The sequence below is a fragment of the Borostomias antarcticus genome (genome assembly GCF_949987555.1).
Source record: "Borostomias antarcticus genome assembly, chromosome: 6".
Classification (NCBI taxonomy): domain Eukaryota; kingdom Metazoa; phylum Chordata; class Actinopteri; order Stomiiformes; family Stomiidae; genus Borostomias; species Borostomias antarcticus.
Genome location: NC_140239.1, coordinates 9452184 through 9479062, shown reverse-complemented (window position 1 = coordinate 9479062; position 26879 = coordinate 9452184). Strand labels below are relative to the sequence as shown.

At 46.3% G+C, this 26879-nt stretch overlaps 1 protein-coding gene across 1 annotated transcript in view; it reads right to left on the bottom strand.

Moving 5' to 3' along the window:
- Positions 1-25305, bottom strand: part of col27a1b (collagen, type XXVII, alpha 1b) — a gene marked incomplete at both ends in the record, with an annotated part of 78550 nt that extends 53245 nt beyond the window's left edge. The window contains 7 exons of the mRNA XM_084439990.1: positions 3271-3324; positions 3511-3564; positions 5318-5371; positions 11287-11340; positions 14053-15224; positions 20246-20316; positions 25253-25305. Of these exons, the coding sequence (XP_084296116.1) occupies positions 3271-3324; positions 3511-3564; positions 5318-5371; positions 11287-11340; positions 14053-15224; positions 20246-20316; positions 25253-25305 (1512 nt within the window). The remainder of the gene's footprint in view (positions 1-3270; positions 3325-3510; positions 3565-5317; positions 5372-11286; positions 11341-14052; positions 15225-20245; positions 20317-25252) is intronic.
- Positions 25306-26879: the final 1574 nt, after the last annotated feature.

Genomic DNA, 26879 nt, shown 5'->3' with positions numbered 1-26879 from the left:
CAGCGGTGGCACAGCAGAGTAAACCACCGCATGCCAACACCAACTTGGAGATTAGCAATCATGTAAACACACATCCCCTCCACTGCAGCACTCAAGCCAAGATATCTCAAGTCTATGTACCACAGTTTATAAACTAGGATCATGAGGCACTTCTATGAGGCTTAGTCACCATATGGGTGACCAGGGTCTAATTTTTTGTTTTGACAATCTTGTCTCTTTTTCAATTTTTTTTTCAGAGTTATTATCTCACCAGCTTTCCCATGGTCTACCAACCGTCAGGCAAAATTGAAGTGACAATGAAAAACATTATAATCAGAATTTACATCCAGTTGCTACTTTATTAGGTAAAGTCTATCTATTTCAAAAACAGTGGTGTGCAGAAGGGCTCCTCACTGTGTCCATGCCACGAATAATTCAGGCTGTTCTTGAGGCAAAATGGGGTCCTACCCAATACCAGATACTGTAGGTGCATCTAATAAAGGTGCCCTACCCAGTACTAGATAGGTGTACCTAAGAAAGGGTTCCTACCCAGTACTACAGTAGATAGGTGTACCTAATAAAGGGTACCGACCGACCGACCGACCGACCGACCGACCGACCGCAGAGCTGGTCACAGCTCAAAATGACACATACTGTACAGAAAGTAGTTTTTTTTATTTGTGTCATCATTGCAGGCTGTGGAAAGGGCAAGGATATGCCCTTAAGGGGGTCATGCAGAATTTACCTTAATAAACAAAATATTTCCTTATGTCAAACTTCATATACACTGAGTGAAGTCCACTAAAAATCCACGTCAAGGCAACAATGTGCTCAGCTCATTCAATTCTGTAACTGTTTCCTATCTGTGTCCAATTTCCTCACCCTTTCCCCAGAACTCAGGTTAACTTTGTCTGATCAACTCTACTTTCCATGACACCAACAGAGCTGGGAGAAGAACCCTCTCCCTGGGTCCACTTTACTACAGTGAAGGAAATAACGTTTGAGTACAACAGATGGTCTTTCACAGATCGGGCTTCTCCCTTTTTGCGTAACAGATTGCCGTTGCTGGAGCCAAAGCATCACTGCTCTCTTACAGTGCCCTCATTGGTCTGTTAGCGTTGCTTAATATAATCATCTCTCATTAGGTGTGACAGTTATTTTCAGTTGGCGCTAGGCCCAACCACCAGCCAGGCTGCGTCTGTTTATTAGATAGTTTCTGCTGATTTCGGCTCTGGCTTCAGAATAACTCTGTCATATACCGCGGGATGGAATACAGCAGAGGTTGTGTCTTTCAGAGGGCTTTCAAGCAGCATTTAACATGTACTCTTTGGTAGTGTGCTTGCTGCAGGTACAGTCATAGATCCGGAGTGGATCGGAGACTGGGAAAGAACATTGGCACTGCAGCAAAAACTGATATCACTAACCCAATACAGTAAGGCCACCGTGGAGAAAAGCTTTTTAAGAAAGAGAGTTACATAACATGTATTCTAAGCTGCTACGATTACCCCGTTGTGCAACACAATCGTCTCCACCCAAAAAGAAAACCTCCAGCTATTCCAGTGTGTCAGGCAGAAGGATTCTGAGTGCAGGTGCTCAGCCCGGCCTGCTGGCCTCCCTCCAGACATGAAGAAACATCCTGGGAGACGCATGCCTTGGCAGAAGCCTTCTAACACTTATTCTTTGAGGAAATCCTCCTCGAAGGAATTTGTATTTCACAGTAGGCAGGATGTGGGTGCGGTCTTTTGATTAAGCTACATCCAACGCGGCTGATACGCGCTCTCGCTCTCAGGCCGGGGGCAGATGTACTCGCATGTTAGCGCCTGTTTTGGGTGTGATTTTGGCGCAACACGCGGCTAAAACACGGCACGGTGTGTACGCACGGACCGCACATGGTTAAAACCGTGTTCTGCCCCGGCGCCGGAGCGCGTTTCCTACTCACGCAGACGGTACCGGGTGCATTCATGGGAGGGGCGAGGGAAGTTGCGGGAGGACACGCGTAACGAGAGAACGACTGCGTATTTCCGCTGTACAGTACGTATGAAAACTGCGGGGGGGGAAGTGTTTTGTGGTGAAATGTCTCCAACTTTGAAAAGCAGGTGGAATCAAGTCAGCGCGTTTGCTTGGGGACGTTCCAAAACGACGGGCAGCTGTCGCTCCAGCAGGACAGATGTGCTGAGAGGCGGAGCTGTCCCCACCCAAATAGCAAGCGGATCTGGGCCATATATGGGCCGGAACTAAACCACAAGGGCCAGATCTGGCCTGTATATGGCCCAGATCCGCTTGCTATCTGGGCAGGACTCAGTCTTACAGGCGGCAGATAAACTGCATGAGGGGGCACAATTAATATGAAATATTTTTGATGGTCCGATATGCTATTGTATTCATGCAGCGTCGTCCACAGACAGTCCTCCCATCTTCGTCTCCAGTCATCCCGGTCCTCCACACACCTGGTCATCTCATCAGTGGTCTCCACTTCCACATCCATCTTAATTATGTCCACGAATGTTTTGGTAGGACGTCTTCACGACTTGGAGATAGCTCCCATACTGCCAGCTTTACTGAAGCGTTCTAACTACACAAGGTCACATGATACTCACCAAATTGGTCTCAGATAGATTTAATATGTCCCAATGTATTAGGTCAAAAATAATTCGAATGCAGTGAGCTACAATTATAACGTGGAGAACGACAACAAAACTGGCGCATTCACAATGCAGACATTCACTGATTAGACAGTTGGAAACAATGGGGAGCACTTTCAAGGTTTTGTAAACGATCGGCTTTCCTTCCCAGACTTTCCTTGCCGGACGAAACGTCTGAGGACATCAACCCTGCCCACAGCTGTCAGACTTTATAACAAGTCTATATAATCGTCCCCAGGTCTTGTCCTGTCTGTGATGTGTGAGTCTGTGTGTATAGATCTCTGTGTGTATACTGTGACAGGTTTTGCGTTTAAGGTCTGGATGGTCATTATGTAATGTGTAATGTGTAATTTAGTCTTTTAATATGTGTATCCTTTTATATTAGCTACTTTAGTACATTTTGCAATCATTTTCAGTGTAAACTGCGATTGTGAATTCTCAAACTTCAAACAAAATATTAGAAAATGAATAGATGCCAGGTATAGCCTACAATGACCATGGCCATAAGTCGCTGTTTATGCTGCGCTCACTAACGTACGTACGTACATCTGCCCATAAGAAACTGAGTTATGAATCAACATGTGTAAGACAGTGGTTTCACTGTTACGTGGACTGGACTGTTACGTGGATCTCAAGATGGGGTTCCTACCTTTCGTCCGACTTGCCCGGGCGGTCCTGGAGGTCCGGTCGCACCAGGTTCTCCCTAGAAACAGAACAGTTGCAGGACGTGAGCCTTGTCGGAGCCCCCCACAGCACGGGAGCTGGACTGAGGGAATGGCTTTGAGTCTTTAATGGGCAGGAGGGCCCTAGTTTGGGGACAGCACTGTGCCTCGTACACCGTCGGTATCACAGCCCTTCCCCTCAGAGGACGGGTGGGACAGAAACCTACTTTGACTCCTACGGGTGCTCTGCCAGGCGACAGGCCGGGGTCTCCCTTCTGGCCCTGGAACAGAGAGAAGAGAGAGAAGTTTCAGCGGTCGGCTGCTCTCACAGCCCCTCACGCACGTAGATAACGACATCTGCACACACAACAGTCTAGTAAAGCTAACAGCACAGTTTCTGTATATTGTTATATCATTACGCCTCACTTGAGTGCTTGTGGGGGGTACGGGGGAGTGAGTGGGTTCACTTCGGCCCTCAGCTGTAGTATTTACACAAGAGAACAGGCCATTTACACCCTCCTCCAGTTTTACAGTTTACATCAAGCCACTGAAACGCTATTGGGAGTGACCAGGAACATTCCTTTCCCTTTTCAGGCAATAGGACGCAGCCCGACGGCCCCCGTGTTCAAGAGACCGCCTGCGTTCAAACCGCCGCACCGTCGAGATACGCCACACAACTCATCCACTCCCTCGGCGGGAAAGCAATGAGATCCGTTTATAATCAGGACCAAATGCGTCCGCCGGATCCGGTAATGACATGCTTTGTCTTGCGAAGAAACGGCTTTGGAAACAAACGCCGTATTGTGGACTCGCTTATATCCACCCACTCCAGCAGGTCCTGACTTCCCCCCCCGGTCTCCAGGCTGGGGGGCTATTTTCATCCAAACCGCTGAGTGCGCAACTCATGTCAGCAGTTACTTAACACCCATGCTTCTGTTCGAATACAGCCATTTCACCACATTATTGTTGGTAACCTAAGCCCCTCCATCGCCACCTGCATTGCACATTTTCATGTACGCTGCAACTTGGCACCGAGTGGTCTTTCTTTCAAATTTCCTCCAGACCCACTTCTCCCGAAGCCGGTTCCAGACGAGCCGCAGCTGCTGCCAGCGGCTTCGCTGGTGAACATCCTGGGATTTCATTGTCCGACTGCACCATGTGCTCTTCAGGTGGAAACTTTGAGAAGTTAGTTACACTTGCTGCCCAGTCGTAAAAAAGGTATGTGATTGTTCTCCTCAGGTTTACAACCGAAATGTAATACCTGCTCTTTCCTCTCATGTTCTCAATTAATTTATTGTTATTTTGCTCAATTATTCTTTATTCGCCTTTAAATTACTTGGACTTTACTTGATGCAGAGGGTTTATAGAGGGGCAACGTTAATGAAGACCTCCTAAGAGTTCCTAACAAACTGCGATAACTTCAACATTCTCCTTTTATCGATCATTAAAATCGGAGAATGTAGGATGAGGAAATTGTAGGACAAGACCACATACAGGCTGTTAATCGTGGGGGTTTCGGGGGGCGTGTCTCAGAAGCGCAGCTTGCGTGCGTGTGGCGGGTCACACGGCGAGGAGGCCGGCATGGTGGGGCTCCAGCGCTCTCCCTCGTCCCCGCGTCAGGGGGGAGTTCTGCTTTTCCTTGGCAGCGTGGCGAGCTCTGGCCAAAGCCTGGTATCAATTATGTTTTACTGTTGTAGACGGAACGGAAAATGTGGAAACGCGATGCACCTACGCGCGTTAAACACCGTAGGGACCCGCTAGCGGCACGACAAGCTTTCCACTCGGCCGTCGGCAGACGCGCTGATACCCCTCTATCTACGGTATGCACTGCCTCCCCAAAACACAGACACCAAACTCACCTGGCAATACGGCCCAGCGAGGTGGACAAATGTTTACATTCTTCCTCAGTGTTCGGCCTCTGACTTGTGATACATGATATTGTTTATTGCGTTGGATTAGGGTGAGGGACATATTGTTTATAGAGTGAGGGTAGGGGGTTGTTTGTTTGTTTGTTGGGGATGTAATTATACATACCTTGAGTCCCGGAGAGCCTGGACGACCGGGGTTTCCATGGGGACCAGGAGGACCCTGGGAAAGCAGAGATGCACATTCTTAAAGAGAGCAAGCAGGAGGTGGGTGCTGGGGGGATACTAACGTTGAGAGACACTAATGTTGAGAGACACTGACGTTGAGAGACATTGACGTTGAGAGACACTGACGTTGAGAGACACTGACGTTGAGAGACACTAACGTTGAGAGACACTGACGTTGAGAGACACTGACGTTGAGAGACACTGACGTTGAGAGACACTAACGTTGAGAGATACTGACATTGAGTCGTTAAAGTCATTATGGACAGAACGCCACGGAAGTAGAAAGAGACTACGTGAGGTGAGCCTACGTGAGCTGCCAGTGCTTCACACCCCTGGTGGTGGTGGTGAGGGAGAGAGACTGAGACACGTCGTCACTGTGCTTCAGGACAGGGGGTTCAGCATACTGCTGGTACACACTGTCCTACAGAATATGGGACTGGTCAGGGTTCACCTGCCTGCTATATGGTTTGGTTTATGGTTTATATTTTGGTTTATTCATACATCATCATGGAGCATACTCTATGAATTTGTACAATGCATGGATGTATGAAAAGGTCACCCCAAGGAAGCTATTTAAAGCTTTTAGTAATAGTCAACAGCAGTGTTCAACAACATATATAACAGACACATAACTAACACATAACAGACATATAACAGACAATAGAGACAATCCCAGTATTATGGTTTCATTATTACATTAGGTTTCAACATTAGTATAAATGATTTATAATATGAATTATGTCTGTCTGTCTGCCTGTCTGCCTGTCTGTCTGCATGTCTCTGTCTGTCTGTCTGTCTGTCTGCCTGCCCACCTGCTTGTCTGTCTGCCTGTCTGTCTGTCTGTCTGTCTGTCTGCATGTCTCTGTCTGTCTGTTTGTCTGTCTGCACGTCTCTGTCTGTCTCTGTCTGTCTCTGTCTGTCTCTGTCTGTCTCTGTCTGTCTGAGTTATAGCATATGGCTGTTAAGGATTTTCTCCCTCGTCCCTTCATCCTCAGCGTGAAGGCCACTCGTCCATCGCACACCATTTTCCCCTCCATAGCTTCACAAAGCTGCCTTGTGAGAAGCCTGACAGAAATTGCTCTGGAGCCAATATTATATTTGACTAGTCAGCTGCTGAGGTACGACAGGACTCGGAACAAACCACAAAAGCATTCTTCCAATCGTCCAGGTCCAAGCTGCCCACTGCCAGAGAGGAACATGTTGCTCCAAGTCCTGATTTGAGGCCTAACCCCAACCCTAACCATAACCTCAACGCTATCCGACTGCGAGGCTGCGTTCTCACACGGCAGATTCACATGGCAGACGCTGAAACGACGAGGCGCACTGCGGGCCAGCGCAACGCGCTCTTCGTTGCCAAGCGACAGAACACAACGATCACAGAGCGTTTCCTCCGTGCTCCGCGCAAAAGTGAAGATATTTCCAAACTTTTGAGCGCTGATTAAAAGCGAGCCGCGCAGGCTCTGGCAGAGCAGGGTGCCCCGAGCCCCCCGACCGCACGGCTCCATAGACAACCATGAAAAGAAACGCTCGAAAGCTTCGAAAAAATCTGCCGTGTGAACGCAGCCTAGGTCTAGGAGAGGAGACAGAGGACTAGGAAAGGAGGAGACAGAGGACTAGGAGAGGAGACAGAGGACTAGGAAAGGAGGAGACAGAGGACTAGGAGAGGAGACAGAGGACTAGGAAAGGAGGAGACAGAGGTCTAAGAGAGGAGACAGAGGACTAGGAAAGGAGGAGACAGAGGTCTAGGAGAGGAGACAGAGGACTAGGAAAGGAGGAGACAGAGGACTAGGAGAGGAGACAGAGGACTAGGAAAGGAGGAGACAGAGGACTAGGAGAGGAGACAGAGGACTAGGAGAGGAGAAAGAGGACTAGGAAAGGAGGAGACAGAGGACTAGGAGAGGAGACAGAGGACTAGGAGAGGAGACAGAGGAGACAGAGGAGACAGAGGACTAGGAGAGGAGACAGAGGAGACAGAGGACTAGCTGAGGAGACAGAGGACTAGGAGAGGAGAGAGAGGACTATGAGAGGACACAGAGGACTAGGAGAGGAGACAGATGAGAAAGAGGACTAGGAGAGAAGACAGAGGACTAGGAGATGATACAGAGGGCTAAGAGAGGAGACAGAAGACTAGGAGAGGAGACAGAGGACTAAGAGAGGAGACATAGAGGACTAGGATAGGAGGAGACAGAAGACTAGGAGAGGAGGAGACAGACGAGACAGAAGACTAGGAGAGGAGGAGACAGACGAGACAGAAGACTAGGAGAGGAGGAGACAGACGAGAAAGAAGACTAGGAGTGGAGGAGACAGAGGAGGCCAGAATCTCTGTTATTAATCCAAGCTCTATGATGAGGCGGGGCCCCTCCCCCTGACAAAGCTCCGCCCCCTAGCCAGACATGTGTAGACACTTACCAGAAGCTCATGTACAGATCTCCTCCCTCGCTATTCAACCATTCAGAGCATCTCACTGCATTTGCATTTGCTAGATAATGAAACATGTGGTGTTGGTTATTTTCTGGTAGAGAAAGAAGACAGAAGCAGGAGAAAGAGAGAAAGACAGAGAAGGGAGTGAGAGAAAGAGAGAAAGACAGAGAAGGGAGTGAGAGAAAGACAGAGAAGAGAGAGAGAGAAAGACAGTGAAGAGAGAGAGAGACAGAGAGACAGAAGGCAGAGAGAGGGAGGGGGAGTACTGAGACAGAGAGAGAAAGAGAGAGAGAAAAAGAATGAAAAAAACATGTCTGTATCAGATCACACAGGGGGGCATTTCAATGTGAAGTAACATTCAGTAAAGGGATATTCCTCCTAAGGAGATTCACAGGGGCAGGATTCCCTCTCCAGATCACAGACAGTATTCGTGTGTGGGCTGAGAGCGGAAGTGACCCATCTCTCCCTTGTAGTTTTCAGGCTATGCTTATTTTACCTGGTCTATCACTTCTATCCCCTTAGCAATAATCTGTTAGCCTGACGCGCCTTACGGTTTGCTTCGCATAACCATCTGGGAACTCTCCATTGGAAACTGTTTGGAAAAGGGCGGGCACTTTCAAATAAACTTGGCAGATGATTGGATGAACCATCTGTCTATCCCTGTCTGTCACATGCAAACTTCAACCGCCCTTCGCCGTCTTCGCGCCTAAACCCGCCCAGCGTGGCTGTTTGTGTTTCCTAGAACACAGATTCGTGAGATCGTTTTCTGATCTGGCACAAACGGATCTCTATCCAGACTGATTCACTAGAGAGACAGAATGTGAGCATGCGAGATCAGGATGGTCTCACGAGGCTAATAATGTGTCACAAACACACACCTTCCACACACCTTCAACACACACCTTCCACACACACAGTCCACACATACAGTGCGCACACAGTGAATGTGACGGTGAAGGGCCACTGTGTGAGCGATGGAGAGTGGTGACCTGGTTTTCTGACCGGTGGTTTTTACAGGGGTGACACACAAGGCACCACTGTTTTTACAGGCCGTTAACCCAGAACAAACGCTCCAACACCCTCAGGAACCCGGCAGGCCAGAGAGAGACACAGGACGACACACTCCGCTACGCTGTCCAAATATGCTCTTGACGTTCACAGCTTTTCGACAACAAAAGCAGCGTGGGTCTTCCAATTCATTGGACATATGCGGTAATCGATCCCTACGCACGATTGACTTGCACCGGAGCTAAATCGACACTGTCACAGCTCTGTCACAGCTCTGTCACAGCTCCACAGCGCTCCTTCACAGCTCTAATTAGAAGACATTTTTAGACGCCATGCACATTCCCTCATCACACCCCAGCTGCAGTTGGTTACATCTCCTCAAAACCGTTCTGTTTTCCTGGCGCGCTGACTTCAACAATCCCGTTAACGATTATGCTAATTTATTCGCTCCCCACATGGGCTACCTCAGCACGCTACCGCTCACAAGGCCACCCAAGCCACGCCACCCTCCGCCACGCCCCCTCCGCCACGCCCCTCCCACGCTGCGTCTGTTCGCCGTACAAAGCTTCCTTTGATCCAGATCCCTCCCCTCCTCCGGGGCAGGGCGACATCACGGCGTCCCCGGCTCCGCGGTCCAGCGGCCGGGCATCGATGCTTCGCCTCTCTCTGTAGCAGAGACCGTCCGCCTCCAGGCAGACATGACACCTCCATGTCAGGAGGAGGCGGGGTTCTAGCCAGCCAGCTCGACGTCCGAACAGCGCCGGCCGGGGGCTGAGCTCAGTGAAGGCTGACGTTTCCGGTCACGTGCGCTCCGTCCGTCACCCGGCGCGTTAGCAACAGAGGCTAGGTTACACCTCGCGCCTTGGCAGGACTGTCTCTCCCCAAGAGGTCAAAGGTGAATTAAGGCCAGGAGCTTCTAAAAGGTGAGTTTTCGCTCTTTGCATCAGTCAACTTGAGTATATGGTTCACACATACTAGGAATTTGACTCACATACTAGGAATTTGACTAGGTGTTGATATGTTGGTTTGACTATGTCAAAGTCAAGACCGCAGTATGTCGAGTCCAGCTGACAACGTGTAATCCTTTTACCCACACAGGTGTCCCTCATCATGTGCTCTGGACAGGAAGTAGCGAGGAACACGTCAACGGAAATTATGGTTAGTTGAAATGGTCAAGGAAAAACTTGGGGGCCACAACACACCCCAAGGGATGGTGCTCTTCAATGGTTGGACTTGCGGTGGTCTCAAAGTGCTTGATCGTGAATTAACTCTATGGATGTACTGTGCTGGGGATCAGGAGAGCTGTAGACACGGTCTTAAATGTCTTTAATAAGACGGGACAAAGCCCTCTTTCTTCCTTGTTTGAAGAGATTGGGTTCCCCCAGCCCACAAACCCCCCCCCCCCCCCACCCACCCCCGGAGGCCCAACCACAAGACCCAGTCTCGCGGGCTATGTCAGGTAGCTCACACGCACGCACACGCACACACACACACACACACACACACACACACACATGCATAATCTGGCTGCAGAACTCTGGATCTCAGAGAGACACACTGTTCTTCCTCTCACAATCAGTCATTAAAAGGGGCAGTACTAATATCTGATTTATCTTTTTAACCACTATTTCAGAAACTTCCGTCGTCCTGAGATGCCTCAGCTAGGTTCAGCACACTCCTGGTTCCTTCAAGCTACTTCGAGAGTCCATCTTATGTCTGGCTAAATATAATACTAGCTGCACTAACTACTCCCACTACTCATTTTAGAATGACACGGCTTTGGTCTGCTTCCAAAGGGGAACTGCGACGGGCAAAGACACAGCTAAGAGAGAGGTCAACGAGAGGACAAAGCTAACAGAGATCGCCAGAGAGACACAACGTCAACAAGTCTTTGTTCTACTGAATATAACACGAATTCAAACTAACACCTGCGCCAGAACGTATCAGTCACAGTATGGGCAGAGCTGAATCCCGCAGGAAAGGGATTTAGTGGTGAACATGAAGAGGGTGACGACACTGGGAGCATTCATTGAGGCCAGCACCGGGGATCGGTGAAAGCAAGTTCAATAACTGTTTGAATAACCCATAGGAGCTTTGTTTCTGTTAGTCCAGAGAGTTGTTCCAGGATTTTACACACCGCACTCGATATTGAAGACATTATTTTCTCATGTATGTTCATACGGTAACGATGGTGCTAGGCTATCGCTGACTCCACCCGGGACCGATCGTCTCAGGACTGTTTTCTGTGCCAGATTTAGAAGCGGAGCTTGGCAGCGAGCACGGTTTAATCAGAGCCAAGGGAAAAACTAAGCTTGGGGTGAATTATACTCTGCAATTCAGGGACTTTATTGAGCGCTTTATCATCATGCTGAGAAGAAGACAGTATCGAGCCATTGCTAACGGTGTTATCTCCGAGGACTTTAATGTGGACCAGACAAGCGAACGGCAGGGGGGAGGGGGGTGAGCACAACCGAGACTCACCCGTGGGCCCTTCTTCCCTGTCAGGCCCGGCTTCCCAGGAGCTCCTAGAAGTCCCTGAAAGGGGAAACAAACAAATAGATGTCAATGAGAGAGCACAGGAAGTGAGAGAGAGAACAAAGGAAGGACTTGGGAGTGAATGAAACCACCGGCATCGTCTGTGCAGTAAGGAGATCGGCATTTTCAAACGACGGCACCGCAGCCAGAGTCTGCTTCATTGCGTCATTGTGCAATAACGCTCAGTGCGCTGAGCTCAGATGAGAACTACAAACTTTTCTGGTGTTCAGTGAGATGTTGGCAGGGTGGAGAGCGTTAGGATTAAGCCAACACAGCTCACTCACGGTCAATCCAGTGTTATTTCAGTCCATAGCCACTACAGTGCTCCGATCGTACATCTGACTCATTGTACTGGCAGAACGGCCTGTTTTGTTTTCAACTAAAGCCACACATGGGTAATTATGTGAATCAGCCAGCTTTAAACCAATTACACAGATGGATTAGATGAGCTAGGAAAGGTCAGATCTAATGAGGGGTCAGCCTCGAAAGCTTGTTGCTTATTTGAAACGTTTGTTCTCTGAAGAGGGGAGGAAAAGCAGAAACAGCTGGTGACATTAGGGTCAGGGGTCAGGGTTAGGGTGAGGGTTATAATCCATTCGGGTTTGGTTAACATGCAGCATGGTTAGCATGGGTTCATGGGAATGAGAATGGCTCAACTTGTGTGTAAATTCCAGTCAGCTCAGATGTCGAATCACACCGTTGTGACAACATTCAATATCAACCTCGACCGTACATTAATAGAAACGCATTTCAGCTGTGGAATTTTTCATCTTGAGTGTGAGAATTCCAGCTGGTGTGGGTGATGGGAAGTGTGTTATAACAGCAGGCATGACAGGAATGAAAGCAGACGCGCCTTCCCGCTAACTTTTTACCACAGTGTTCAGATATGTAGCTGTCCCATAAACATGGTTCAACCAGCTTAGGCTAGGTGGTCATGACAGACGCAGTCCCTCGCTGAACGAGACCGCACTGAGAGCCTTGCCAGGGCTGCACCCTGCCGTGGTCAAGCATGACCTCATCCAGGGGCTCTCAGGGCGTTTCAACAATGGAAAATGTGGGTAACCATTCTCAGTGCCCCAGACTTAACATCACAGGGGAACAAAGCTGCACATCTGTGTTCAACAGACCTGGCTGTGCCAAGCTACGATCTGAAATCACTCAGTCAGCACTACTGAAATCACTCATTCATGCAGACAATGTTGAAACTCTGGAAAGCACCTGTGTTAATAATGACATAGACACCTGTGTCCAAGAGTCAATTAAGTCTAATAAATCAGATTTCTCAAGATATTTAAAAACAAGCAAATCCTCAAGCAAAGGCTGCCATCTGGGCACCGTCACATTCTGATGTTTAAAAAAGAACAAATGACCAAATAACATACAGTATGTTATGGGCTATCGATGGTCTGTTACAAGCTGAACATTCAAGCTTGTTATAGTTTTGAAAGCTGTTCAAACATTTCCACAATTCATAAAAAGGTAATTTCTCCTCCGCACAAAGGATTGCATCCAGACATACAGTTTTCTTTTCATGGCCTCACAGGATGAGATATGTTCACATCAATAACGTCCATGAAACGAGCAGAATGCAGTTTGGCTCCGAAGCACTTATTGTCATATTTTTTGCAATTCTCATCTCATCTTGACAACAATCCATAAATAAAGTGCTCTGACACTAAAATGAAATAAAACTGTGATGTGGAAGTCAAAGGACTGTAATAATTCTGTCCAATCATTTTGAGTTGACAACTTGAAATGATTGGATGACCTACAGTACAGTACCTACAACCTACAGTACCTGCCTAGCGAGGGTCATTTTGTTTTCCCCCAGTTAGGAAGGAGACCTGAAGGTTTTCTGTTGCATTTTTCAAAACCTTTCAAAAGTCTAACAGGAAATCACAAACTGCACCTTTAAACGCTCCAACATAAATGGAATAGAAATATCAGTCCTCAGTTATTCATGAGGCAACGCATCATATTAATGCAATAGCCAATTCTGCTACCTACTGTAAATAGTTAATTGCTTTGAGGCGCTGTTCTGACATTTGACCTTCCTTTAACGGTCTTGGTTCTTCGCTTCACTCCCAGTCCCTCCTGTAGGAATGTAACACCCCGGTGCTCAGACACACATCTCTGGGCGAAGGCCTTTGCGCCGGGCTGTTTCTACCCACACCGCTAAAACATATCAGCAGTCTGAAGGGATAGCGACTTCATTCATACAATCCGTACAATTCTGAAGCATTTTGCAATGTGCGCAAATTATTGAACACATAATACTGTGAAACTTCGAAGTCAAAGCTCCCAGTAAAAGCCCACTGGCTTTGCTTTGTGCCTCCCACGCAACCGGGCTCAGGGGTGTACTTCATGTCTTCGTGGAACCCATGGAGGGTACTCATTCATTCAGGGGCTTGAAAGAGGGCGGACATGCTCCCCTACTTCCCCCCCCCGGCCCCAGGGAACTCAGAATCAAGTTCTTGCTCTGGGGCGACATCTCCCAGAATTCAACAGACCAGTCTGACTACTTTAGCTAGTAATCGTTCCTGTCCATTTTGTGGACCGAATCAAATTAGTGGGCTACATACACAAACATGCACACAGCATGTGTTAGTGCAAACACACCTCCCCACATACGGGACTTGTACATGAATAGACATGCACACATGCATATAGACACCCTTCAATTTAAATAAACATCTTAAAACATGCTCTCACCGCTGGTCCTGGTTCACCCTTTAGTCCAGGTGGTCCGGCCAGCAGGGAGAACTGGGTCGCTTCCAAGTCAAATGTTTGGAAGCCATCTGTGGCAGCCGGCGTGATCGGGTTGAGCCAGGTGGGTCTGGTCACCCTGGCCTCGGAGCTCCCAGGAGCCGGTGTGGTCGGCCGCTTCTTCTGAAGCTCGGACGCGTTTGAAGAGGACCTCTGTCTGGGCGCTGTGGCGCTGTGGAACGTTGACTTTGGGGGTGTTTGTGCTCCGCCGATCCCCAGGGCGACAGTTTGAGTAACAGCCAGCAGGGTGCGCTCTAACCTTGAGTGGGCCGCCGTCGGAGACGCGGTCACTGGACGGGACAGAGGCATGGCGCCAGGCTTCGGGGTCGTCACACTCTCACTACGAGAGGACAGGTTGAATAACAACGAACTGTGAGTTGGAAAAAGCTTAGTCCTGGTCTGCCACCCAGTCAGGGACAAGCTATGGGCGTGTGGAGTGACAGGAACGTGTGGGTGATGACGGAGTGGAGGTAACAGGGGCGGTAGACTGGGCCGGTGTGTGTCGGCCTCTCTGCATTGTTTCTTAATGTACTTACAATAGTTATGAGCTGCCTCAGCAGAGGGATAAATATCAAACTGACAGATGGCTCCCTCGAACGGTACCGAGTTCTGGTTCATCTTGCCCAAGAGGAACGAGCCCTCTGGATCCAGACTCTCCACCTTCTTAGAACGCAGATCCGCGTGCACGCTCGCCGTCCCGCAAGACGTGTATAAAGAGACGCGCCGGCCTCGGACGCCCACGGCCAGGCTGTGCCAGCGTCCGTCGTGGACGTCGTAGCGGAAGCTCACGGAGTCGCGCTGGCCCACGTAGACCAGCAGCTTCCCCGGGACCAGCTGCACCCCCAGCTGCAGCCGCCGCCTCCCGGACAGCGCGGCGAAGAGGAAGGCGCTGTTGACGCGGTGGGAGCGCAGGCTGAGGACCAGGGAGAGGTCGCCGCCGCCGCCTCCGTAGAAGACTGGGGGGAGGACGGAGCGCAGGGGGGCATGGAGCTGCGCCCGCTGGGTGAGGATGACGCCGGACTGGAAGGGGATGACGCCCGGGGGGGCTGGGCGCGACCCGGCCGGCCGGACCCCGGCGCTCCTCCCCGCCAGACCCAGCTGCCGCAGGACGTCCACATCTGCAGAGAACCGGAGGAAGAACCAGTCAGGATCCGGCTCAGTACACATGCTAAAATGGTAAACGGGCTGCACTTAATATAGCACTTTATCTATAGCGCTTTACAATGAAGGCCTCTCATTCACCCATGCACACACGCATACACACACCAATGACAGCCAGCTGCCATGTAAGGTGCTAGTCTGCTCACTGGGAGTCTACCTCCTGAGCAACAGCCGCCCCTACAAGGAAAATCGGTTCAAGGCATATTAATAATAATAATAATAATAATAATAATAACTTTATTTGTATAGCACTTTTCATACAAATAAATGCTGCATAAAGTGCTTTACAACAGCGCCTTCCTTGTGCTCTCTAATGATATCCCTGAGTGGCAGCATGTATAGTGAGAATAGTAATGGACCAAGGCAGCGCCTTTGTGCAACCCCAAAGCAGGTGTCATGTTTCTCAGACACATGATCGCCTGGCGTATAACTTTCTCCCTTTGATGTATGTTCTGAACCAGTTAAGCACAGTCAGAGAGACCAACCATCATTTCAAAACGATTGATTAGGATATCATGGACGATCGTATGACACACACTTCGGTATAATAGGACAAGAATTGAGACCTTAATAGCATCACAGTAATGGTACAGTAATGTGATACATGTGAATTTCCCCATTGTTGCATCTTTTTACAGGGTTTGCTGAAGTTGTCTAGGTTTATATCAGAGGAAATACTGGCTCTAATTGATGTTATTTTGTTATCTAGAGCAGTGCGAATTCTTCACATTTCAGCGCTGAGAGCTGTGGAGGGGGGGGCAGTGTTGATTAACTGGTCTATACATAGTGGAGAATAATATTCTAGAGTTTCCAGCATTCTTTGCAATAATCTTGGAAAAGTAATCCTTTCTTGCAAGGCAGGTTGCTTTGTTGTAGGCAGTCATGGCTTCTTTGTATATATTTACATTAACACTGCTATTATTCAACCATGGGGAGATTCTGTCAGGTGACCTATTTTCAACCTTTATTGGAGCAACGGTATCTAAAGTAGTTGACAATGTACTGTGGATGTTTTGGACCATCTCATTTAAAGAGCATTCATAGCTGCATGGCTCAAATGATCTCATAATATTGGTGAACTGTGCTTCAGCCTTGCCGTCTAATAATCTCTTCTGAACCAAGGTTTCTCTTTTGATCTTTGTTAAGACTAGATTGACATTTTAAAAAACACAGTGATTGTCAGTATTTTGAGCACTGATACATTATCAATGTTTAGCCCTGTTGTTATTACTAGGTCCAGGGTGTTACCATGCTGATGTTGGGTACTATAAGTTGAAAGCTGTCCAGTAGATTCATAAGCTCCCTAGCATTGACATATTTCCTAATTTAAGATTGTAAGTACATTAACATAATTCACTCCCCTAATAGAATTCTGGCGTAAAGTAAAATACTGAAATAGAAAATGAAAACAGAATGAAAGAGTGAAAATAGAATGTGTTTCATCACTACACACCTTAACCACAACAGAAAATCTAGCAAATATATTTGTTACATTTATTGCATTGACACAAAAAATAACAGTATGCTAGTATATAAGTTCTAATGTTGAATCCACATCACTTTATTTGTGGTAACATCAAAGGACATTTACGCGGTAGTGAAGCCTGACCTTTGGTGCCAACCTTTGGCAGTCGACCTCTTCCCTGTTGTTTGGGAAAATGAACTTATTCCTTGCCCCTGTCCAACGCCAAACTGGGTTACACGGCAACATTTTGAGAACGTTTGATTCCCGTTTGCACCTCGCAATTACACGGCAACGGTGTTAGCATTTTGAAAACCCATGAAGCGCTGCGAGGGGTGTTTTCGTTCTCACTTTCCTGGATTCCGTTGTTGCGTAAAAAACTAAACTAAACTAAATGAGAGGTTATTATGGAATATGACCCAGGGTAGACCGAGTGGAAGCTCCTAGTCAAGCAGGCCTACATCAAAAGAAACAACAACAACAACAATAATATTAATAATAATAATAATAAAACAATAATGATAATAATACAACTTATGCTGAATAACAAATTAGGCCTTCTAGTTAATTGCTAACTAAGGAATACACCCTAATTTGGAAATGTAGGCCTGAGAACAGACTGACCAAGATTTCCTTTGGTTGAAGACAGGCAGCCCTAAATAAATTCAAAACCAATTATTTTCATAGATAACGCGCATGCTCAGTGTTGCGAATGGTGTTGCAATATCGTTTCCGTGTAACCCTGAGAACTTCTGGCAACGCTGTAAAACGTTGCCGTGTAACCCAGAGGTCATTCTTGTTCCGTTGTCATTCCAACAGACTGATCAGCCTTATCACTGTGACACGTCAGAGCAGAGGTCCAGAAGTAACACATTTTAATTTGATTCATTATTTATAAACGATATTCAGTACTGTATGAATGAAAAACCCCAAACAGCGCCATCTCATCACCAGGTACGATCCATACTGATCACCTCTGAGTAAAACCTGAGACTACACAGAAAGCCTGTGGAAGAGCTGCGTCAAAACATAGGCAGAGATATACAGCGAGGCCACACACCAAAGTCCCACTCCACTGATGGCCCACAGATTAAACAGCTGGGTTGTCAGCCTCCCCTAGAGAACGTTCTAGAAACAGGAGCTCATTGGGGCCTGGGGGTTAAGGTTAGGGAGGGTCGTTTCGCTGTTTTAAGAGGTTGGTAGCCAGAGCAGAAACAACATTTGCTTTGTGTGAAAATGTATCTGCTGAGAGTGTAAAGATAATTAACTGAGACTGGCCAAATCTATTATTAAGACAAATTATGGAAACGTCCAAAAGCTTTCTCCAAGTTTCAATTACTAACCCATGGGGAGGAAATTAAGGGTTTGTCACACACAAACCCACATGCACACACACGCACGCACGCACGCACGCACACACACATACACACACACACACACACACACCCATAAGCGGAAGTGTAATACTGCAATATACTTGTGTTTCGTTTGTGCATCAATGCTTGCAATTATCCTCTACATTTTCCAGGGCCAGACATTCTCCAAAATGAGTCTGACATGTAATGACCCAAAAGGCGCACAGTAAATCAGATCAGCTCCATTAGCAGAAGACAACACCTGACTTACTGTAGGTTCAAAACAGCATTCTGGCAACCTTCCCAACTATATGCTGTCACTATGCCTGGGCTTCGAGTCATACTGTAAGTCAAACATGAACAAAAATACTAGTTGAAATGAGGGCGTCTACAGTAAGTCATCTGGCCAACAGCTTCTCCGTCTGCCTGGGGAAGCACTGAAACTGAGCGCCAGCGGCCGGGCACGCCTCAGACTCCCTGCTGGGGCCGCCCTCTGCTTCTGGCACAAAACAAATGTAGGTGTCAGCAAACCGAACACTTTTAACATCGAATTACAGTGTGACAGAAGAGAGGGAGGCCTAGCCCCGCTAGTTAACACCCCCTAACAACACGCCAAGGTTCTCACAGACATTTGGGCCATAAGTCATCTGTGGGAAGGACCCTGAACAGTCTGGGCCTGGCATGAGAGTGGACGGAGCCCCGCATGGAAAGAAAACATCAAACTCAAACCTAAAACAAGAACAAAACCCTCCTTCACTTCCACAAAATCCTCCTTCATTTCCCATGAGGCTGTTCTGTACATGGTCTGATTATAATCTACAACTGGATAGGATTGGGTTGGAAGTACAATTAACCTCTACAATATATCCTTTGAACGATACAGTATACTTAGATAATTATCACATAATAATACTTGACTGTTCATTAAAGGGTGATTGATACAGATCTGTAGTTCCTAGTTTGGTACTGGAGAACATCACTACCATGATGGTATTGATCACAATCTGCTGAATAGCAGAGGTGTGAAGCACTGTTCCTTATATGCCTGATGCTGTCAACCATTAGGCTGAACCATGAACTCAGTCGACGTTGTTGTTCTGCATGGGATCCACAATGGATATCTGACCATATTGGACTCCAACAAACCTCTGATTAGACTCAGACGAGTAGATAGTTGTGTCTGAGCCAGGGGGGATATTGTTTCAGAAGATCCACAGTATGAGGGAAGTCCAAAAGCTTCGTATTAATCTCTGCTGGGTTGAAGGCACCCTGCTCCCACTCCTAGAGCAGAACAGTCGTCTCCAGTAAACAGCAGCTATCTACCCAGCATCAGACTGACCAGGTCCGCTGGCTCTCTTTTATGGTTGTCGTTTTTTGTTGGTTATTGTTTTAGAGGATTTTGTGGATGTTATGTGTTATCGTCTGTCCAGTTTTAAGACATCAGGGACCATGTTTACTCCCACAAAAGTGCTAACACTTTTACATGCTATACCTTGGATTCAATGTCTGCAATATCATATTTTATATAAATAAAATAAATCAATAAATCTGTCAGTCTACCCAGCATCAGAGTAAACAACACTCTGCTGACTTTCTGGATGGATCAAGCCGAGAACCTGGCAGCGACACAGCTGACCAGAACAAGACAAGAGTCAGGCCCATCACCTCTATCGCAGTTCATCCCTGCACATGTATACAGTCCAGAGGCCATGTTTGGAGGGCGTAAAGGCATGAACGTCAGCCTCCAACCCCCTGGCTGTGCTTCTCCAGCCCAGTCATCTCGTCACATCATCCCTAGACGCCCTGACTGAGGCCCTGAAGTGTGGCTGTGCAATACCTGTCAACATTGTGTATGGATGTCATGGCTATGCATCAGCAAAGACGTTAGATTCAGGCAGATACATCAGTCTCTGGTGATTGGTTAGGGAAAATAGAATCTCCCTCCCCCATGGAAATCGGTCAGAGTGGAAGCAACATTATCAGGCTGAAGATCTCAACAGAGTGTAACGAGTTCACATTCTGTCTGATATCAGGCTACAGAGTGGTATGTGTGATCTCTTTTCGTGGTTCAATGAGGTCTTCTTCCTGAGAGCATCACCAGATACATTATACCTGTACTCCACAGATAGACCATTACTCCACGACATGGAAAGAGCCTCACCTTCAGAAGGTCCCTGTGCCAGCCCCAGATAGCAGGTACAGTACAGTATAGTCCAGAGGATTAGAGTTCTTCTGTGGGCGGAGAGAGAGAGACGGGTCACACATATAGAATAGTTTTTGTTTTATTAAACACCTTGTTCAGAAGAGATATGTAGCATAGCATGCATGTGTAAAAAAAAAATATATATATATATAAATATATATAAATAATAATAATAATAATAATAATAACAATAACAATAATAATTAAAGCTGCTTCGCAGCGATGAGGCGGGGCCAGGCAATTTCCGACAAGTTTAGGAGCAATAAGCGAGAGAATAGGACAACAGGAAAGTTGACATTCCAATGTTCATTTTGTACATTCGTATCGTAAAACATTTGTAAAACATTTTGATGCGTTGTAAGCTCGATTTTGATAATTCAACAATGGTCAATGAGTTTGTGAATTACAGTCTGAAGATCCAGTGTAGCAAGTTTGGTGTTAATTGATTGAAAAATGTTGGATGAGATATGTTTATTAATTTTTACAGGTTTTGTTTGCTTTTCTTCATAATTGAACATTAACTTCAGCAGCTGTGTACTCAGTCAGTTGCCAATCAATCGATTTAGTCATTGTAATCCTCGGCGGGGGTTGGGTAGGGTTGCCAACAGCGATGTCTCCGATTCGTGGAGCTTGTGTTGGATTATGGGTAACGTAGTTTTCTCTGTATGAAGTGTTGGTTTCAGAGGACAGAATTAAACATATTTTTAAAAAAATCAATTTTTGAGATAAAATTCTCAAAAAAAATCATACTACATCTTGGATATGTGGCTAATGTTGTCACTTTTTATGAGGACGATCAGACATTGATTTGGCGAGAATTAATAGGAACTATATACAGAACTGTTAACAGTAAAACTTTTTGATGTGCTGTGGGCTCAATTTTTCATATTTCAAAAATCTGTGAGGATCGTTTGGTGAGGACAGTCTGAAGATACAGTAGATCAATTTTGGTGTCAATTGAACTAAAAATGTGGGAGGAGATAGGTTTGATAGGTTTTACAGTTTATGAAGAAATCAGAGTGATGGACTTCAAAATTCCTGCAAGGTCAAAGCGTATGAAAGTTTTGTCTCACTTGGGCCTACATTCACGTGGTGGTTTTACAGTGATAGCACCTATGGCTGATTTGTTATGATTTTTTTAAGTTTTAAACTTTAGACTGTTGCTGTAGCGCCACCTTCAGGTTTATTGACCTACAATGCAGGTTGAGGACTTTGGGTATACTACTGGAGGAGCTATGTGCAAATCTTGGTGATTTTTTGTCCACGGGAAGTTAGACTTCAGTGGAAGATGGAGAATAATAATAATAATCAAAATTCCTGCAAGGTCAGAGTGTATGAAAGTTTTGTCTCACTTGGGCCTACATTCACGTGGTGGTTTTACTGTGATGGCACCTATGGCTGATTTGTTATGATTTTTTAAAGTTTTAAACTTTAGACTGTTGCTGTAGCGCCACCTTCAGGTTTATTGACCTACAATGCAGGTTGAGGACTTTGGGTATACTACTGGAGCTATGTGCAAATCTTGGTGATTTTTTGTCCACGGGAAGTTAGACTTCAGTGGAAGATGGAGAATAATAATAATAATCAAAATTCCTGCAAGGTCAGAGTGTATGAAAGTTTTGTCTCACTTGGGCCTACATTCACGTGGTGGTTTTACTGTGATGGCACCTATGGCTGATTTGTTATGATTTTTTTAAGTTTTAAACTTTAGACTGTTGCTGTAGCGCCACCTTCAGGTTTATTGACCTACAATGCAGGTTGAGGACTTTGGGTATACTACTGGAGCTATGTGCACATTTTTGTGATTTTTTGTCCACAGGAAGTTAGACTTCAGTGGAAGATGGAGAATAATAATAATAAGTAAAACATTTTAATGCATTGTAAGCTCAATTTTGATAATTCAATAATCTGGTCAATGAGTTTGTGAATGACAGTTTGAAGATCCAGTGTAGCAACTTTAGTATTAATTGATTGAAAAATGTGGGTTACAGGTTTTGTTAGCTTTTTTTTTTCATAATTGAACATTAACTTCAGCAGCTGTGTACTCAGTCAGTTGCCAATCAATCAATTTAGTCATTGTAATCCTCGGCGGGGGTTGGGTAGGGTTGCCAACAGCGATGTCTCAGATTCGTGGAGCTTGCGTTGGATTGTGGGTAATGTAGTTTTCTCTGTATGAAGTGTTGGTTTCAGAGGACAGAATTAAACATATTTTTAAAAATTCAATTTTTGAGATAAAATTCTGAAAAAAATCATACTACATCTTGGATATGTGGCCAATGTTGTCACTCTTTATGAGGATGATCAGACATTGATTTGGCGAGAATTAATAGGAACTATACAGAACTGTTAACAGTGAAACCTTTTGATGTGCTGTGGGCTCAATTTTTCATATTTCAAAAATCTGTGAGGATCCTTTGGTAAGGACAGTCTGTAGATACAGTATATTAATTTTGGTGTCAATTGAACAAAAAATGTGGGAGGAGATATGTTTGATAGGTTTTACAGTTTATGAAGAAATCAGAGTGATGGACTTCAAAATTCCTGCAAGGTCAAAGTGTATGAAGGTTTTGTCTCACTTGGGACTACATTCACGTGGTGGTTTTACAGTGATAGCACCTATGGCTGATTTGTTATGATTTTTTTAAGTTTTAAACTTTAGACTGTTGCTGTAGCGCCACCTTCAGGTTTATTGACCTACAATGCAGGTTGAGGACTTTGGATATAGTACTGGAGCTATGTGCAAATTTTGGTGATTTTTTGTCCATGGGAAGTTAGACTTCAGTGGAAGGAGAATAATAATAATAATAATAATAATATAGGCAAATACAATAGGGTTCCGGCAGCTACGCTGCCTGGCCCCTAATTAATAATAATAATAATAATTTCAAATGTCAGGAAGGAGAAATCCTCTAAGCAGCCCAGACAGTATATGTCATCTGATTAAAATAATAAGTGCTTTACAACAAAGAAATTACATGCATAGAGTGCTTCACAAACATAACTAGAAATAGTGCTGGGAGAGCAGATACTTCCTCCCATGAATGCATTTTGTGGCTCTGTGCGCGCATGCGTCTCAGTGACCTTTCCATATCAAGATATGGCCGTTTCAATTCCCCCCATTGAAGATGAACAGGGGGAATGTCTCGCCAAAAATGGTCGGTGGCCGGCCTGGCCTTGTTTCTGCGGACTGTGGAACCGCCCTGTGATTTGGATCCACTTCAAAATTGAATAGGTTCTTGGCCCATGCTACAGTACACCCCTCCACTGAGTTGCATGAAAATCGGTCTGGTCGTTTTTGTGTGATCCTGATAACGGACTGACAAACGGACGGGCAAACGAGCGCGCACAACCGAAAACATTACCTCTCTCCCTGCGCTGTCGCTGGGGCAGAGGTATAAATGAGTGAATGACATTTACATGAGTAGGCTACATTTAGGCTACTACTAGATAGAGGCTATTCAGTAACAGGAACAGCATGTCCTTCACAACCAGATCTCTTATTCTCCTCCAGCCCTCCTGGTTGGGCAGCTCTGATGCAGAGAAAGTCTCAGTGGGATCAGAAGCAGCGCTGCTCGCTCCAAAGCCCCTACAGCTGTTTCCAGTCAGCGAACGGTTTCTTATCGCCCCGCCAGATAAGCCGACGTCCCGCGAGCGAGGCAAGGCTAGGTGAGGACCCCCTGCTGGTCCCACTCTCAACAACCTCCCAGGGCTTGCAGAGCAGAGGGCTCCACATACAAGTGAACAGGGAGGGGGGCAACATCTGGACTCAGTGTGAAGCAGGAGAACAGATGAAACTCATCACTTCCAGTTCAAACAGCGACATGCGAGGATTGGTTCTGTTATACTGTGTTTGTTTTGTACCATGGCTACACAGTACCCAATATGTGGATCGTCAATGTGGCTAATGGCTCAGGGCATCGCTTGGGATGTCTTGGGTGATGAAGTGTACATCAAACATTCTGATGATGCGTGTAATGCTGTTGCAATAATGGTGTTAAAAAAAAAAATGTCTGAATGAAAGTTCCTTACAGTATGTGGGTTTTGGGATGGCTGAGAAAATCATTGAACTGTGTGGTTTCCGTTTACACCCCCAGATGATCACCAGTCCACCACAGGTTCTGTCATTACAGTCTCTTCATCTTCAATCCCCCTGCACCTCTGCTTAGTTTAACGTGTTCATACTATTCCGGTGAATTACACTGACAGGACAGAACAGGGAAGTGCGGTTTGGCTTGTGACCGCTGGTTCAGATGGGCAGTAATACGATGCAACATTTTTTATGAGCAGTTTCCCCTCCCGCACGGACAGCTGACCAACCAGCAGAGTGAGATGCAGAGTAGGGAGGAGGAGAGAGGAGGGACAGGGATGACAGGATCTCCCCTCCCTGCTCCTCCCGTCATATCTCCTCCAGACCCGGCAGTATCACTCACAGACAGCAGCAGCGGAGCACGAGTTCACTGACCACATGTTGCATAACCTTTCTGGCTAAACGCAATGGATGTGAACCATTCTAAATGCTGGACCTTGAAATACAAAGCGTGTCTGAGCTATAACTTGCAGCAGAAGAGGGGTATAGGCCTAGTTATAGTCAAAGTCAGCTAGTTACATGGTAGGTCAGCATTCAAAAGAGCTAAAACTTTACTTCTGCAAGTGAGACAAGAACATGGTTTATGCTTATATTCATTCCACAATAAGCCAGTTAAATTGGATGACATGCTTGTTTAGGAACTTTACTACATGTATCATTCATTCATTCATTCATTCGTCCATTGATAAATGATGTTCACTCAGTCTTTTTTGCTTGTGTAGCCTACTGTCAAGAGTAGCCTACCATACACTTAATTAGAGATATCTGGAAACTTTATGTTTTTGTTCCCTTTTACGCGGCCTCAACATGGGTTTTGATCGAGTTTTGATCAAGAAGATAACGAAACAATTAGTTGCGAAAATGTACAGCCTACTCACCCCCCGACTCCAGCTGGTTTGAGTTTGGAGTGCGGGGCATTGTCCGGCTCCATAGCGGTTACTTCATTCTTTCTTGAGAGTTTTTACAACCGTTCAGTCGTGGAAGAAATACGCGAATTAATTCCATTCCAGGTTATTCTTATATCATCGATCTGTGTAAATCAAAATGTTACGGTAAAAATGTATAATAGACAATCTTCATCTTTAATTGTCTCGGGCTATTAATGTTCCTTCGGAGACAGCACGATTTGAGAGGTCCATCTGCATATTTCGTTTTCGCGCGGGTAACCGGTGGATGTCACATTTCAGAGGGAGAGATCCAATCGTCCTCACATTTCCATACAAGCGCAGCGGAATGAATAACGACTGCCTTGTATGCCGACGTCTCCGATATGCAAGTTATTGTAGAGGGACCGGGGAACACCTCCCTCTGTCGCCCTCAGCTGACATTGAAGGAAACAAATCACACATATGGTGTAAAGAAGAGGCTTTTTTTGAAGGAGGTAGGCTACACGTCTCGGAAAGCAAACCTCGTGTTGCATTTTGTTCCTTCACCACAGTAAAACCACAGGGATAACTGTGCCATGACACCTGCTCAGAGACCGCGTGACCGCAGGTATGAGCACAGCTGTTATTTATGGACCTATAACATAGGCCTAAGTCTAGACTTTAAGACAAACGAATGACTTTGTTTGTTTGTTTACACCGCACACTTGTTTTGCCTGAGGCAAGGACCACCGTGCACGTCTCCTCGGGACAACTGACATTAAGCCTACAATAAAATATGTCTACAGTATCAGGCAGGGAAATTGTTTGGATCAATTGTTTTTACAAATGCACGAATAACTAGACTGCAGGCTTAATTATAGCTAAGTGGCTGTTTTTTGCAGCTGGTTATATTTTCTCTGGTTCATGGCCGTTGCTCTCCACCTCGCTCACCTCCCCGGCACCACTATATCAGTTCCTGTGAGCTCTTGTGCGGCTGCAGTCGTGTGCTGTGAAATTCCTTTGCCAGAGAAAGTCTCCATTGACCCGCCCTCAACAAACACGCTGTGACAGTGTCCAGCGCAGCCCCAACAGAGCGCCGATTCAGCTCGCTGCAACTGGATCCCTCCGCGGCGCACAGAGCCCCTCACAGTTCTCTTCTCACTGGCCAGGAAGGGCGCACACACTGGCTTGAAAGAGCTTCCCATGTACCTGCCTACATGTCTGATGGCAGGTTTTGTTACCAGTGGCGATTGCTCCTATAAGCTTTTTGCTCCTTCTTTCAGTGAAGAAGGTTACCTCAATCCTATCTAGCAGACAAAGGCAGTAGCCTAATGCCCCTCACAGTGGGTCGCTGTCTGTAGTGTTGTCTCATTGATCAGCGCTGATCCTGTTGGAGGTTTGGTGATTAATTATTTATAGTTATGTATTTACTGTATATTTTAACAGGCAGAATCATTAGAGCCATGAACACGTCTCTCATTCTCTTTGATTCTTTGTCTATCTTAGTCTTTTATCTATCGTTTTGCCAAAGGCCTTTATGATGGAAATCGTGAAGGAGTTATGAACGAGTGAACAGCACCTCCAACAAATAATGTTACAGCCTGATTTTAAGGTGGTATAACCCTAGGTGGCAGTTTAT